General features: G+C 40.1%; 1 protein-coding gene across 1 annotated transcript in view; it reads left to right on the top strand.

The window, feature by feature from the left end:
• The window catches only part of PRTFDC1 (phosphoribosyl transferase domain containing 1), a 48,802-nt gene extending 33,799 nt beyond the window's left edge, over positions 1-15,003 (top strand). Inside the window, exons 5-9 of the mRNA XM_086466852.1 lie at positions 10,278-10,295; positions 11,717-11,799; positions 12,210-12,256; positions 14,239-14,315; positions 14,956-15,003. Coding sequence (XP_086322978.1) covers positions 10,278-10,295; positions 11,717-11,799; positions 12,210-12,256; positions 14,239-14,315; positions 14,956-15,003 — 273 coding nt within the window. The remainder of the gene's footprint in view (positions 1-10,277; positions 10,296-11,716; positions 11,800-12,209; positions 12,257-14,238; positions 14,316-14,955) is intronic.
• The last annotated feature ends 373 nt before the right edge of the window (positions 15,004-15,376 follow it).

The raw sequence follows: 15,376 nt of genomic DNA, 5'->3' as shown, positions 1-15,376 counted from the left end.
CAGTAATCCATTCCTGCATTACCTTTAGATTATCATGGTAATTTGCTCTACTTTTTATGTACAACAGAAGCATGTTATAAAGATGGCTGCAAGCAGAAAACCTTCATGTACAGCACTCAGCACAATGCTGTCTAAGAGCAAAATGTCAGTGAGAGCATATCGGCATGCCCTCCATTACGTCCCCCACTCTGTTAACTCTTGGAGATACTGAACTAGTTTTACAGACTTTAAGTAGCTGGAGTCTGTATATGTAGGTTCTTAACCTACTAACCAAGTTGCTCTCAGCAGCAGCTGACACTGACCAAATTCAGTGTGAAAAAACCAAAACGGAACAAAACCAAGCAACACATTTTTGAGATGATAGCTGTCTTTCAGGAATGCCGTAATATATGGATCAACCCAGCAGAAAAGATTAAAATCAGACATTCATGATCTTTTCTAGAACCCTATAGAAAGTTCCTACTTAGATGCCTAATTTCTCAAAAGTCTCTTGTATTATTTTCTAACATGTTGATGAAGTGTTAGTATATATGGATTTCATTGCTGTGCATACTGTGAAATGATTTCACTTCTAACAGCGATCCTTGTAGCCTTCTGTGGACCTCTTCACTGAAACTTGCTGCATTGTTGATTTAACCTTGTTTGCTGATGATTCTTCAGCCCTATGGCACTGTTGCTTCAAGCATAACTTAAGTTGTCATAAAATGTCTTGTTTAACCAGTGGTACCTGAGGTTCCCCAAATGCAATGCTAAGAAAGCAAGCACTGCAAGATGTGATGAATAAGCTCATAATATGTTAAGAATTCAGTTTGAAGAGTTGCATTATCAGTTTATGTGTTTCTGATTATATGGAGTACACATGAAAAGAAAATACCTTTAGAAATAATCTAACTGAAAATGCAGACTTCTGAATGGAAATTGAACTAAAGGGAATAAAAATACACTATTTTGTAGCCGTCTGCCTCCACCCCCAAAAAAAGAAACAGAGGTAGGTAAAAAGGGTCTGTATCTTATTTCTTAGTCTTTTGTATTTTTTACGAATATGCCTTCATCTGTGGAACTGGATGTATAAAAGTACTTACCTTTTCTGGCAACTGTGTGTTTATGCGTAATTTATAAGCTGGTATAACTATATATGGCATGTATCCCCAAATGGTTTAAGAATAGTTCTATCCAAGAAAGAGAGAGGAAGGAACTCAGGACAGCAATGGGACTTGAAGATAAGTGTTTCTATCATTCCCAATTTCCATGTATTGTCTCCACCTGCAAGACCATTACTACCATACTAAATAGGATGAAAGGTCTGTCTAGGCTTGTATTGTGTCTTCAGCAGCAAACTGGAATTTCATTGGGGAAAGGATATATGAAACACAGCAAGAACAGAGGCTTCCAAAATCCAAGTTACATCTGAACTATCATTTTGAATACATCCAGTGCTAGAACTGTTACCCATGTCTGTGTCATCTCTTTGTAACTCCAGTTATGCCTTTAGTCCCACAAGATCCTATAGCAAGGACTTTCATATTTAAGTAGCATGTGAAAAAGTTCTTTTCTTTTAAGCTTGCTACCTGCTTACCTTCAATGAGCTTTACAAGACCTTGGTGAATCTGCCATTTTGAATTGCTTCCTTAAAAATTTCTGCATTAAGGTTCATTTTCTGGTTGGTTTGCTTTTTTTTTTCCCCAGTACAGTTATTTGGTCTGATCACAAACAGAGCTTTGTTTAGAGATTCTCTTATTTTAAGGTCCAAAAGCACCATTATATTCTTGTCTGAACTTCTGAGTAATTAGATTGAAGGATCCCAAATGATAATTTCTTCACTGTGCCTACAGTTTCTTTTTCGAGCTACCAACTATTTTGATTTAAAAGCTTCATGGAGAAGTCTATGGAGGCCTCCTTACTTCAGGCATGTTTTACCAGCAGTCATCTGTCATCACTACTAAAATAGTGAACCTAACTTTCTTTTCTGAATTTGGATAGCTTTTTGCATTTCACCATTGCCTTTTTTAATATCTTTGCCTACTAGATTGAGCAGCTTGCCATTATCAAATTTATATTGTCACATGGTTGCATATTTGCCTATCATTAGTTCATTACTTAAGCTCCTAGATAAACTAATACATTGGAAGCCTGCTGTAAAGTACTGGCATGCTGTAGGATGTAAATGAGACAAGGTTTGAAGGTAGAATTAATAGTAGGAGATTAATACTAGGCAATTGATGTAATTTCAATTAATATTAATTTCAAGTATGTAGATCCTTCTGTTGGTCTGAACAGAATGAGCAAACTTCAAGCTAAGTACAGATTGGGAGAAACTCTTAATTTTAACCTAATGTGCTATTCAGACAATTTGGGAGAAAAAAGTGATTACCCTGCATGATCACCTGCCCCATGACCAAAGGGGCAGATAGAAATGTTAAGAATTCCTCTGAGCTAAAATAAGAGAGCAACTTATCAGCTATGGAACACTGATAAATGAGTTGGAGGTCAGCTGCAGTAGAAGATTATAATGTGCTGTAAAGCCAGTATTTCATTGAGTCTGTGATTTCTAGTGCGTACAGCAGTTGTGAATTTTTGTTCCCAGGCTCAGCTGTTGAAGGTATTCTGTGGTCTCTTTGAGGTTGTGGGCTGAAAGGTCAAAGTTCTTTTGTGGAAAAAATGTTCCCCCACTGGGAACTGGGCTGTTAATTAAATAAAAGCTATTACTTCCTGCTACAAACAGTACTTCACTGTAAGGTGTTTTTTCCAGGTCTGAAGTCATTCTTCTTTTTTCAATCTTTTCTTTCTGTTTATTTTTTACCAGCTTTTTAAAAACAAAAAAATGTGTGTGCATGTTATTCTGCAGATTTTATGCTGAAACATTTAAGGTGAAAGTACCCTTTTTGTGTACCTACCTGATTTTCTTGCTGTACATGCAAGGGCTATGTTTGTCCTCTTAGCTGTAGTATTGCATTAAGTATGGTTGTTTATTTGATTACTTAAGTAGAGTTTCTGCTTTCCAGGAAATAATCCCCCTTCCTAAATTTGCAACTTAACATTTTACCTTGTTAAAATTTTACCCTTTATGAGAATTCAAAGACAGCCTTTCCCCCAAACTCTTATTTAGTGCTAATTTCAAAGCGCTGCTATTTCATAGCAATTTTTCCTTTGAAATCAGTCTTATGAATGGAATATAAAATCAAAATCTAGAAAAAAATTATTATTCTTTTCCAGGAAGGTGCAAAATAGTTTCCACAGCACTTACTACTTCAGGCAGGAGGCATATTATGATCTTATTACCCTGCTTGGTCTTGTTAGCTGACATTGTTCCATTTATTACTGACCTGTGGGAAGGTAAACAATAGAAATGTATTGACTCAGTGCCAGAGTATTTTTCAGCTTATTACAGTCAGGGTTTTTCTTCTGAAATAAGTTATAACAACAACCTACTTTCTTGCCATGTATAAACTCAAGCAGTAAACTACAGATTTTCAAATTTTGCAGGTTACCGGTCCATTACTAAAAATTTTTAAACTCACAGATACATTGAAATTTATTACAAAAGTGAAAATGTGTCTTTTTACCATGAGACAAATTCACATGGAATGCAGGGATTAGAAATTACTACTTCTTCATTTTACATAGTAGTAATATTGTCACAAACCTCCTGCTTTTTCCAGCTGTCCCAAGACATGCTGCTGTGAACCATTTCTACTACTGTCTAAAAAAAAGGATACAAGAGCACAAATTTTGTGTGGCTCCAGTTCACATCACAAATACTATTTCTGCTCAGTGCAAATGTGCATGTGCAGTCACAAGTTATGTGCGTCCTGATCAGTCAAAACTGGAGAATTTTAAACTTCACATTTAAAAATACAGTTAGAGTACAATTTTAAAGCTGGTCTTTTTAGTATTTTTATAAGTGACCTTGCCACAGGAATCAACTATTAAGTAAGTTTGCCAGTCACACTAAACTAGGAGGAGCTGTGGACTCCCTTGATGGTGGAAAGGCCTTACAGAGAGATGTGGATAGGCTAGAGAGCTGGGCAATTTAATATGAGCAAGTGCTGGATTCCTCACCTAGGACGGGATAGTCCTGGTTATACATACAGATTGGGGGATGAGAGGCTGGAGAGCAGCCCCACGGAAAGAGATCTGGGTTGATGGCATGTTGAATGTGAGTCAACAGTGTGCCCTGGGCTGCAACAAGCACAGCACAGCTAGCTGGTTGAGGGAGTGATTGTCCCACTCTACACTGCACTAGTGTGTACTCTGTGTGGTTTGGGTGCTTCGATGCAAGAAGGTCAAACTATTGGAGTGTGTCCAGAGGAAGGCAACCAAGATAGGGAAAGGCCTCGAGGGCCAGACTTACAAGGAGCAGCTGAGGTCCTCTGGTTTGTTCAGCCTGGGGAGGAGAAGGCTGAGGAGTGCCCCCATCACAGCCTACAGCTTCCTCAAGGGGGGCAGTGGAGGGGAGGTGCTGGTCTCCTCTCTCTGGTGACCAGTGACAGGACACGAGGGAATGGAATGAAGCTGCATCAGGGCAAGTTCAGAACGGACATTAGGAAAAGGCTCTTCACAAGGAGGGTGGTTGGTCACCGGAACAGGCTCCCCAAGGAAGTGATCATGGCACTAAGCCTGTGGGAGTTCATGGAACGTCTGGATGATGCTCTTAGTCACATGATTTAGTTTTAGGTAGTCCTGTGAGGAGCAGGGACTTGGACTTGATGATCTTTATGGGTCCCTTCCAACTTGAGATGTTTCTACATTTCTATATTGCACCAGCCTACTTCCTACCAGCTACCTGGTAGAAACAGCTGTAAACACAGGATGAATCACTGTTGTCTGTATCTACCAGCTCCCAACCAATCCTCTGATCCATCAGCAATGAAAGCTGCTGATTCTCTTACAACAACTCAGTAGAAGGGTGTTTCAATCTCAGAGAGTTGAGCCACTGCCCCTCCTTTGTTTGGACTATGTAAGAAATCTTTCCAGGACATATTTTTAAAAATTACTGACTTCTCTGTGTCTCACTGTAAGATATATTAGCACCATTATTGGATTTCTGGATGTACGTCACAGATTGTATTGGTGAAGATGGCTCTACTCAGAAATTAAGCCATCTTTGGTCTAGGCAATATGTCAGTAAATATTCCTATTTTTCCTGTTCTCTAAGCTCCAAAAATAGACAGAAAATATCAAATGCATTCCAGAAGGCCAGGTTACCTTTCATGTGTTTTCCTCCTCTGCAATTCCCTCAGATACATCTGAAAGGACAAAACAGTCTTGATCTATGTGGTACAGGAGTTTCAAACATACATACTTGAAACAAGATCTTCAGCATCCTTTAGCTTCCTATCATTTGTCCAGCTATCAGTTACTGCTGTGGCATCACAAGCTGATGACTTTCACCAGTCTCCTGCGCACCAGCTCACAGGTGGATTTCAAGGTGAAGCTGAATAAGGTCTTTCATGTCACTGTGACCTTTTGCAAGATATGCCGGATGCAGCAGCTAGGTGTGCAGTTAGGCTGATGGTGACATTACCGATAATGTAGCAATTTGTTGTATCCATTGCATTCTTCTTTTATCTTCTTCTGTCTATCTGCTCAAGGATAAGCTAATCTATTTCAGCTTTAGTTACACATCACCACTACCTAGTCTTGGATACTGTATATCAAAACATTTCTTGGCAGTTTGTTCCTCTACTACGCTGCTATGCCAACCCTTTTCTGGAACCCTTCTATCAGTAGCCTGCTTCAACAGGAGAAAGGTAGGGGATAGGCAGCAATATGGTCAGTTTCCCAGCACATCATCTCATTTTGCAGGAGATGGTTTCTGGTACCAGAGGATGGCAAACCATTTTGAATGTCTTCAGTCATAAGCAGAGGTGAAGTGTGATGATTTCAGTCACAGTAACCCTGCCTAATCAAAACAGGGACTAATGTATCGCTCTCAAAGATCAGGATGCCTGCTTATTTCTATATACAAAATGTTTTCATATCTAAATATTTCATAGTTGCTTTTCCACTACAAAGTCCTTATATGCAGGATTTCTCCATAGCACAGAAAATCCTCATCAGTGTTTTGGAAATAATGAAAATTTGCATAATACAAAACAGGAGCTGTGTTTCCTGACCTAGACAACCGTCTGATTAATGGGACATTCAAAGGACAAAATCAGCCAATGCATATCACTTGCAACTGTTGGACTCCTTGACTCTGTGGTGAAGAGGCAAGAATAATAGAATGCTGGCCAGACAATTTCAGGGTCCACCAATATCCTTCCTTCTCATGTTAGGCAATAAATACGAGATCTTACACTTCAGCTGAAGTCATGCGCAGGTGTCTATGACTCTTGTGGCCAGACAAACCCTTCAGGCATGTCTGGATCCACGTTAATCTTCTTTCCTTCATGTGAGTCATTTGTGATAAGGAAATGTAGACAAGATTAAATTTCTATTAGGCGGGTGTATAACTGGTTGGAAAGCTGTTCTGAAGAAACAGTTAATTATGCTTTACTGTCAGACGGGGTGCATTAAAGCATGTTCTCCAGGGACTATACAATATTTAATTCATGATTTAAAAGATGGAATTAGCATTTAATGTTAGTGATGCTACCTGGAAAAATACTACAAGATAATACTATGATCTTAAGAAATTGTTTTAAGAATTTGGTTCAAAGAATGACATGTAATGACAGTGAAGATGAGTACGAACTTCTGTGTTTATGTAGAAGTAATCTTTTGCATAAATGCAAGTGAGGAACAACTGACTAAGCAACAGTTCTGAACTGGAGATGATATGTGGGCCACAAGTTGCACATGAGAACAGCTGGAGGAGAATAAAAGAATAATCAGAAAGCTAGAAAATATAACTTGTGAGAAAATGGTTAATGAGTAGGGATTGTTTAATCTGAAGAAGAGGAAGCTGAGGAAATAATCTGTCTTCAAATACAGAAGTTAAAAAGAGAAGAAAATAAAGGGTTTTTTCTATGTCCACTGCAAAACAAGTTCAGGTCAAATATCAGCAGTAGTTTTCTAACTGTATTTTTGCTCTTAGATATTGAGGCACTGAGACACATTGCCTGGGGAAGTTCTGAAGTCCTCATCATGATCAAGAAAAGGTAAATCAGATACCTCTGAGAGATAGTTTTAAGTTGATTCTTCAGGCCAACAGAATAGTCTTGATGACATTTTCATGATCTCCTCAGCCCCATTTTATATTATGTCTATAGTGTTTGTGACTACTTTTTTTTCTCACTGGTTAGTTAGTGAAGTCTGCCCCTCCCTATTGGTTTAATGCAAATTCCGTGGCTGGGGAAGCAGCTGTCCCCTCGCTCTAATTTTATGATTTCCACCTGCGAGTAAGCAAGAGAATCCCTATTGCTGCTCATGATAGAGTAGCTGAAGCAGCTGTGGTAGCGAAGAAAATATTTGTCAACCAATTAAATGTCCCAGGACTGTGCTTTTCTCAATCTGTCATGGCCCTGTGTACACTAATAGGCCTTAATGGCTGTGACCTGTGTCACTTGGGGCACCTACCTGTGGGCACAGGAGCCTTAGTTCAGTGCAACCCTGGGCTTTTAGTCCGTGCCTGAGCTATGCTGTATGGGTACTGATCCTCAACTCGGCTGCAGCCATGCCTGTATGTTACTGCAGACATTGATCCAGACCCTAACTCACAGACTGACTTCCCAGTTTAATCTCGGACCTGCCTCATCACTGTGGACCTGCCTGGAGATCAGTGGGCTGTGTTTCATCATGGTTACTCTCACTGGACCTGGTCCCAACCTGGGGACTGACATCCCAGCTTGACTTCAGATCTGCCTCATCACCATGAACTCGCCTGATGCTGCACACTCATGGCTGAACCAGGTTTGCCCACTCCCCTCGCTGGGGCACTGTGGGGCTGAGCCCTGGCTGGTGAGGCCCCTGCACTGCCAGCTGTACTACTGCACTCCGCTCAGGGCTACCCTTCACTTGGGGAGCAGCCAGCCTTTGCTGCACCCTGACAGTCTGCTGATGCAGGCCTCTGCAGCCCTCTGCCATGTCAGTTTTGGTATGTCCCATCTCATGCCATAGCTGCTGGGTGGGTCTTGCCGCTGGAAGATCTGTGCTTTTCCTTCAGGAGGGAAGTTCTTGTCAACAGTGTGAAGAGCAGCAAGAGATGCACAGAACTGGCAGAATGGGTCAAGATGTCAGGCTGGTGTCCGGTCGGCACCTCTTACCAGGTGCCACTCACAGTCATCCTGGACTGTTTGCTGGCACTAAAGCAGTTCATTTCTGTCCTTACTTCTGGTGAGGTTCTTTCCTTGTCAACTCTTCTGCTTTCTCCCAGTCTTGTGTATGTTTGTGTGTGTGTATATATATACATACAGAAATATTTACATATATCACTAGGTGTGCAAGTCCCCTGGGGGATACTTAAACCATTACTCCTGCACATAATCTTCAGGTGTCCACTGACTGAATCAAGTGATTTGTTTATGCCTCAGACCCAGGTGTCCTGGGATAGTCTTTGGAAATGTTTTTCCTCTTTATGACTTCATCCAGGAAGCCAGATGAGAGGCAAACCTTTTTTGGATCCAGCTGGCTTCCTTCAAGAAATGTGTCCCTGCATACCTGTCATAAGCTTCTCCTGAACATGGTTTTGGTCTCTTCATCTTATCTAGAGGACTGACATACTTCGATTCTGTCTTGAATGAAGAAATTTCTAGAGGCAGAGCATCTTCGGACTTCTGTTGTTAAAAGCCCTTTGACTTTTTACCTCTACAGGATTAGGTCTTTCAGATCCAGAGCTGTTTGTGTCAGCAGCTGAGAGGTTTAAAGTCAGGAGTGTCAAGCAGGATAACCACCAGTGAAACCTGTTATGAAAACATCAAAAAGGAGGCACCCTCCAAGATTAATACACATTCCACTGGAGCTCAGTCTAAATTAGTGGCTTTCGTGAGTGATATCTCCATTGCTGACATCTGCTGACCTGCTACCAGGAGTTCCCTCCACACCTTTACCAAGTGTTTTGCCATTTCAGAAGCATCCAGGGGTAATACAGTGTGTGGTAACATGTTTCTGCAGTGGTTGATGCATGAAGCATGCTATGTCTCCCTACCGAGCACTGTGATTGTTAGGAGGAACTGCAGTATGACTATAAATATGGATAATTTATATTAATAACTTCTGTTTTGAAGATTAAAAACAGATTTATGTATCAGGTAATGAAACTGTCAAAGGTGTGCTGTTTATGGGCACGCTCCCTTCGCACACTCCTCCTTCATAGTGTTTGAATCTTTCTCAGAACTCTTAACCTTGGGATTCTGTGATGGAAAAGTAAGTTAGGTGGTCTCCATGTTATGTATGTAGCAAAGCCAACAAGCCTGACAGAGAGGAACTGGAATGTAAGCTAGTCTGGTGGATATTGCGTGGATGAAACTGTCTCAAGGTCTTGCAGGACACACTATATGCATATAAGATGTATACATAGATAGATAGGTAGAGGTATCTGTGAAATAGCTTCCCTCTTGCTGTTGCAGGTTTTACCCCAGAAAGTAGATCTTAATGCAAGATTATGAGTCCATCCTTTTGAACATATGTATGATAATGCCCTCTAGGAGATTTTTATTTATTCTAATAAGGACATTACTACTTCTTATTGCTTTTAATAGAAGAACAGAAATCACTTTAGGTATTGTGATTCCTGGAACAGTGATGAACCATTTCAGCAAAAAGATCAGCCTGTGTGATCATTCTGTCATAAGGCTTGACATCATTGCTCTTGACTGGACCACTCCCCTTCTCTTCAAGTAATACTACTGATTTCAGCAGCAGTATTGGAAGAGAAAGAGAGTACTGTGAGGTTGGGGGGGGGCAAGGGGAGGGAGGAAGAGCATTTATTTGTGAGTAAGAATATTATTGCTATAGTCTCATATTACCATTGGAAACAGTATTTTAGTGAACTATAGGGTACGCTGTAGTACACAGCTAGACACACTGGAATGAAGTGAAGCTCATCCCATTTGGATTTCTTCCATTTAATTTTATTTTCCAAAGCTACATCCGTTCTTGCACAGAGGATAACCTAGACAGAGCTGAATAAAGTTTTTAGCCCCTGACTGCAGGGCTTGCTCTTATGGCTGGCTCTTTTTTCAGTGCACAAAACTGAAACAGGAAACTCCTTGTGTTCTGCCATGTCGTATGTATGCACATGGACCTATCTATCTATGTTTCTCTTTTTCAAACGTTTGTTTCTTTCAGTTTGTGAATATTGTATAATTGTATTCCTTTTTGTTTGTTTCTTTCAGAATGTTCTAATTGTGGAGGTAAGTTGGGTGTTTATATTGTATGTAAAGTCACGTAGTCAAGTCACAATTGTGTGTTCAGTTTCTAACCCCTCTGTGTTTACACTTCTTTAGCTGGGAGGTGGTGAAGAGGGAGAGGGGTTGATTTGCTTAATGACCTCTCAGTCTTTTTGCAATTGCGTGAGGGATCAGACTATGTTGCTGCTGTAATTGGCACTCTGCCTTGTGTTACCCAGGAGTCTCTGTTTCTGTTTCATTTGATTTGTTCTTTCTATGGCTTCGTCAACTCCTGTTCTACAAGTTGTTCTGTTCCTTGGAGGACAATGAATCAACTGCAGTGATGCCCTGCACTTCTCAGTTGCATGACTTTGAGATAGTAGCACAGCCCTGCACATGCTTTACAACTTCATGGTTGTTCACAGGCTGGCTGAGAATGTCAGTCATTCTCTCAAGTCCCCTGACTCCTGCTCATTAGCATTGCCTCCTGCATCCTTCTGTGGGGAGGGCCCATCACAGATACTTTGCTGATGTAAATCAATAGTGTTCAGTTGTAGAGGAAAAGAATGTGTCACCTCACTGATGCTGCAAATTCCCTTTTAATCAATGTAGGTCGTTCTCTTTTAAAATGTTGGAAAAGCAACCGGAATGGTTAGAGAGCACATCAGGATCTGACTGGCATTTCAGGCCCAGTCTGCTTGTGTGGGAAGTAAGCTGGACCGTAGAATGAAGGATATGTATAAATGATGGAATGCCTTTTCTTAGCAAAGGAGGGAAAAAAAAGTCATTGTCCATAGAGATAGCTGTTGCCTGAATAACTGCTAGGAGCTCCATATTTGCTAATGTTGTAGCAGAAACGAAAAAAATTTGCAGCAAATTTTGTTGATGCTGTTAGATAGCTGGGGAGCAGAGACAAGGCGTTGCTAATAAAAGTCCACACCCACAGAGTTCAGGATCAAGTGTCTCTCCATGTCATGGTCAGTTTTGTAGCCAGGTATCTACCGAACTCATTCAGATCGGGTTGGGTAGAGCAGCTCTGGAGAATACTCATTTGTACTGGACTGATAAAACGACAAATAGGGCAGATTTAGCCCTGACAGGGCTTGACATACGGTGGTCTTGAGCACAACATGAGAAGTGATCCCTGCATCCTTGCAGTGCCCAGTAAAGTCATCTCCAGTCCCATGTTACTTCCTAAGTACTAGGAAAAGCTGTTTTTTCAAGAGGGAGGGGACAGTCCTGTAACTGGTTATTTTATGAGAAGAAAGTGCTTGCTTCAAAGAGCGTGAGCTCAATTACAAACTTTTTTGGATGTGGCTAACAATACACTGGGAAAAATACGTCATTTCCACAAAATAAGGTGAAACTGCTCAGTCATTGTCCAGATTTCCTCTTTTCAGCTTTCCTTTGTTCTTTTACTTACTCTATTTTTTATGTTTTGTAAGGATATTGTTGGAACTGGAAGGACTATGAAGGTTCTGCTTAATAATATAGAAAAATACAAGCCAAAAATGATTAAAGTGGCAAGGTGAGTAAAACATTCACAAAACTTAGTAGTTAGCCTAGCCCAAGATATTTTTCAGTGGAGATTCCCATTCTGAGATCCTGCTTTAATTCCGTGCTGCAGTACCGCATGGGGAGCTCCGCAGAGGAGCTGCCTGAGTCACTGAGAGGAGGGTGGGGGAAAGGAGAGGAAATGCTTTTGTATTGTTCTGCAGCGGCAGTGACCCTTCAGCCATTTGAAGACTGGCACTGATGGACTTTGAAGGGGAACACACCCATCTCTTCCCTGCCATCAGTACCTTGTCAGGAGGAGAAGCAGAACGAGAACAGTGATTCACATGGCTCGAATGTTTGTTGATAAAGGGAGTAGTTTTATGCATGTTATTCAGGTAAATATCTAGATTTATATGGGTTTTATTTTGTTTTTAATTACAGTTTGTTGGTGAAAAGAACATCTCGGCCTGATGGGTACAGACCAGATTGTAAGTGTTGTTGTGAAAATCTATATGTGACAGTACAAGAAGTTACCACTGTTCTACCACTTGCTTTCCATGTCGTTCTGTGAACTGCTAGAAGCATTGCAAAGTATCAGTTGTCAATGGGGCTGTGGGATGCAATGAAAAGATCTGGATAATGATGGTGTGGAAAGCCTAGCCTGATATAGTCTGGTGTTGTCTGTGAAGTACTAGCTTTATAGGGAAGTTATGAAAGGGTTTAATTTTATCCATGAAAGGTGAGTACTTTATCTTCTCTCTCTGACAAACTACATAGAAGAGGAAGTCCCTTTCTTCTTTTTCTTTCCTCGTTGCATCTCTTTGCAGGAGCTGCAGGATTCCATCTGAATGTCAAAGGTGTTTTATTTTGACCTAGTTATTCACAAGTTTTACATTTTTATAACAGAATAACACTTTTTATTATTTTTGAAAGGTATTGTTTAAAGGGTAAACAAAGATATTATAATTAAACCCCACCCCCCAAAAAGCAAAAGATAAATTAGGCTTTTTAAACTTCCTCCTGCTGCTCTGTTTGTGTCACACCAGCACCACTTGTCTCTGAATTATTACTTCTACTGTGCTATGATGAAGCCATAAATGGAGCTATACCAAGCTATTGTCATTTTAGACTTATTAGAATAAATGATATAATAACAGGTATGTGGCTACATACTGAAAAGAATAGATCCATCTAGAAGAGATCAACCAGTATTTGCTACTGAAGAAGGCTCTGGTCAGCTGAGCTGGGGAGGAGGGTAGAAGGAGAGTAGGCAGGTGAGTATCAGGAGACAGCATGAAGGGTCTTGATTTGGGATGTGGGAGAGAGGAAAACTTTATGAAGCAAAAGTTACTCGGTGTTGGGCACAGCCCTGCGATTTTAGCCCAATAATCTGAACGGTGACCCAAACATTTTGTTATACAACTTTTTATACCATGATATTTTTAGTATTTAGAATTTAATCCAGTAAATTGAAGTATATATTTGACTGGATTCATTAATGTTAAACATATAAAAAAATACATAAAATTAGTTCATTAAGGGTAGCTTAATATTTTTATGTATTAACTTGTAAAATGAAACAGGTTTTATCCTTGTTTGTTCATACTGTGATGAATTTTATAAAACATCAGAGATCATTCTTGGGAATCACTGATAGTGCTGTGTCATTTTCTTACTTGAATTTGACTCCAAAGTGACTATTATCCACAGTTTTTAATAGTTGAATAAATTCCTTACTTGAATTACCTGTAAAATTATTTATGCTGACCTGTTTTTGTGTCTATAAGGTTGTGTTTTTCTCTAGTTACTTAGTGAACAATTTGGAAAGAGTCTAACTTGTTTTATTAGTGCTGATACTGCACAGACCTTCACACTCAAAAAGATTCATACGTATGCTTAGCCTGAAGTGTGCGAGTTGTGTGATTTGGCTACACTGCATGCATTCACTTTGTTAAGCATGTGCATGAGTCTTCATAAGGTTGGGACTTTAATTTAGGAAGCATTTGACATGTTTTGATAGCATAAGATACAAAATAGTTTTTTGTTGTTCCCAGAAGAAAATAGGCAATTCTCTGAAAGTTACTTCTGAATTAAAATTGTACTTTTTTTTCATCATTAGCGTGATACTAGACAGTTGTCATCACACACATGTATCAAAGGAGCTTCCAAACATAGGCAGAATTTTTCAGCTCTGATTTTGGCTTCATCGCGCAATGTGTCTGTTGTGCCACTGATAGCTGCACATCGCTTTCCTACGCTCCACTGCCTACTCACATGCCTGTCACAAATAGTCTGTGGGTGGGAATAGGTATAGGGCTACTGCTCACCTTGATGTCTCAGAGTCAGAAGTACCATAACCTCAACTGTTTACATATATCTATAGCTCGTCAGAGAACCAACACATGAATTAAGGGCTGTATAATGGCCACTAATCTTGTATTGATGGTGTTTGTTACTTGTCTCAATACAGATTACGGATTTGAAATTCCAGACTTATTTGTGGTAGGTTATGCCTTAGACTACAACGAGCACTTCAGAGATCTAAACGTAAGTTTCTTTTAAAAAAATTTATTAAAAAAAAAAAAAATCAGTCTCTTAGCTTTCCAGGGTGTCTTAAATACCCCATAATTTGCCTCTTCCCTGCAGCCTTAATGTCACGGTTAGGATCCTTTCAGTGAGTGTAGACCTCCCTGCAAAACCTCAGATAGTCCAAAGGGGAGTCACTGCTCAGTGCTGTGAATGGTTCCTTCCCATCTCTTCCCCCTAAGAGCAGAAGTCACACCTCTGCTACGCTATCACCTTCTGTGAGCCTAGGACCTCACCAGTCCACTCTTCCCAGTACGTGCAGAGATAGCAGTAAAATGTGAAACACAGCTACGGTCGAGACAGGTCTGGACTTTTACTGCTATGTTGCCTGCCCCTTTTCTCAGTGCGATAATGATGGAAAAAAGATGCAATCATTGCCTTTGCTTCTTGTGGTGCTCCCAGGAGTGGACCTCAAAGCTGGGAATTTCAAGTGGAAAAACTTGCTAGAAAGCAAAATCAGAATTCAGTTTCAGGTCTCCAGAAAGGAAGGGGCGATTACAAGGTCACTAGAATGGTCAAGCGAAAGTATTTCTGAAAAATTTTGTAATTATTAATAATGTAATCAACTATGTTGTTGCAATCAGTGTTGGGTTTTTTTCAGCACATATGTGTTATCAATGATCATGGCAAAGCAAAATATAGAGTCTGAAGCAGTAACATCGTCACCTGAAGATTTGTAAGCTCAGTGAAGCAGAAATTTGATTACACTCCTTCAAGCACCTCCCAGAAGAGCGGTTCAGCTGACTTGTGTTTCTTTCAACTCGGTATAATAAGGGGTTTACTCTAGAGATACGGATTGATATTTACCGAAGTGAGAGCTCTTATCTAAAATGTGAAGTAGAGTAACTTTTAAAGTTATTGCCTTCTTTAAGCATTAAAATTACCATGTAAGATGCCTTTTGACTAATCATTTGTCTGCCTCGTCTCATTGTGAATGCCTCTTTCCTTCGCTCAGTCCATCATGCTACCCGTTACAATTCATGTACTTCACTGTGTCTTGCAAGATCATTCAAAAGTGTCAT

Source organism: Leptosomus discolor, chromosome 6 (genome assembly GCF_034619465.1).
Source record: "Leptosomus discolor isolate bLepDis1 chromosome 6, bLepDis1.hap2, whole genome shotgun sequence".
NCBI classification, from domain to species: Eukaryota; Metazoa; Chordata; class Aves; order Leptosomiformes; family Leptosomidae; genus Leptosomus; species Leptosomus discolor.
Note: the sequence above shows the minus strand (reverse complement) of the source record. Positions and strands in the feature narration are given on the sequence as shown.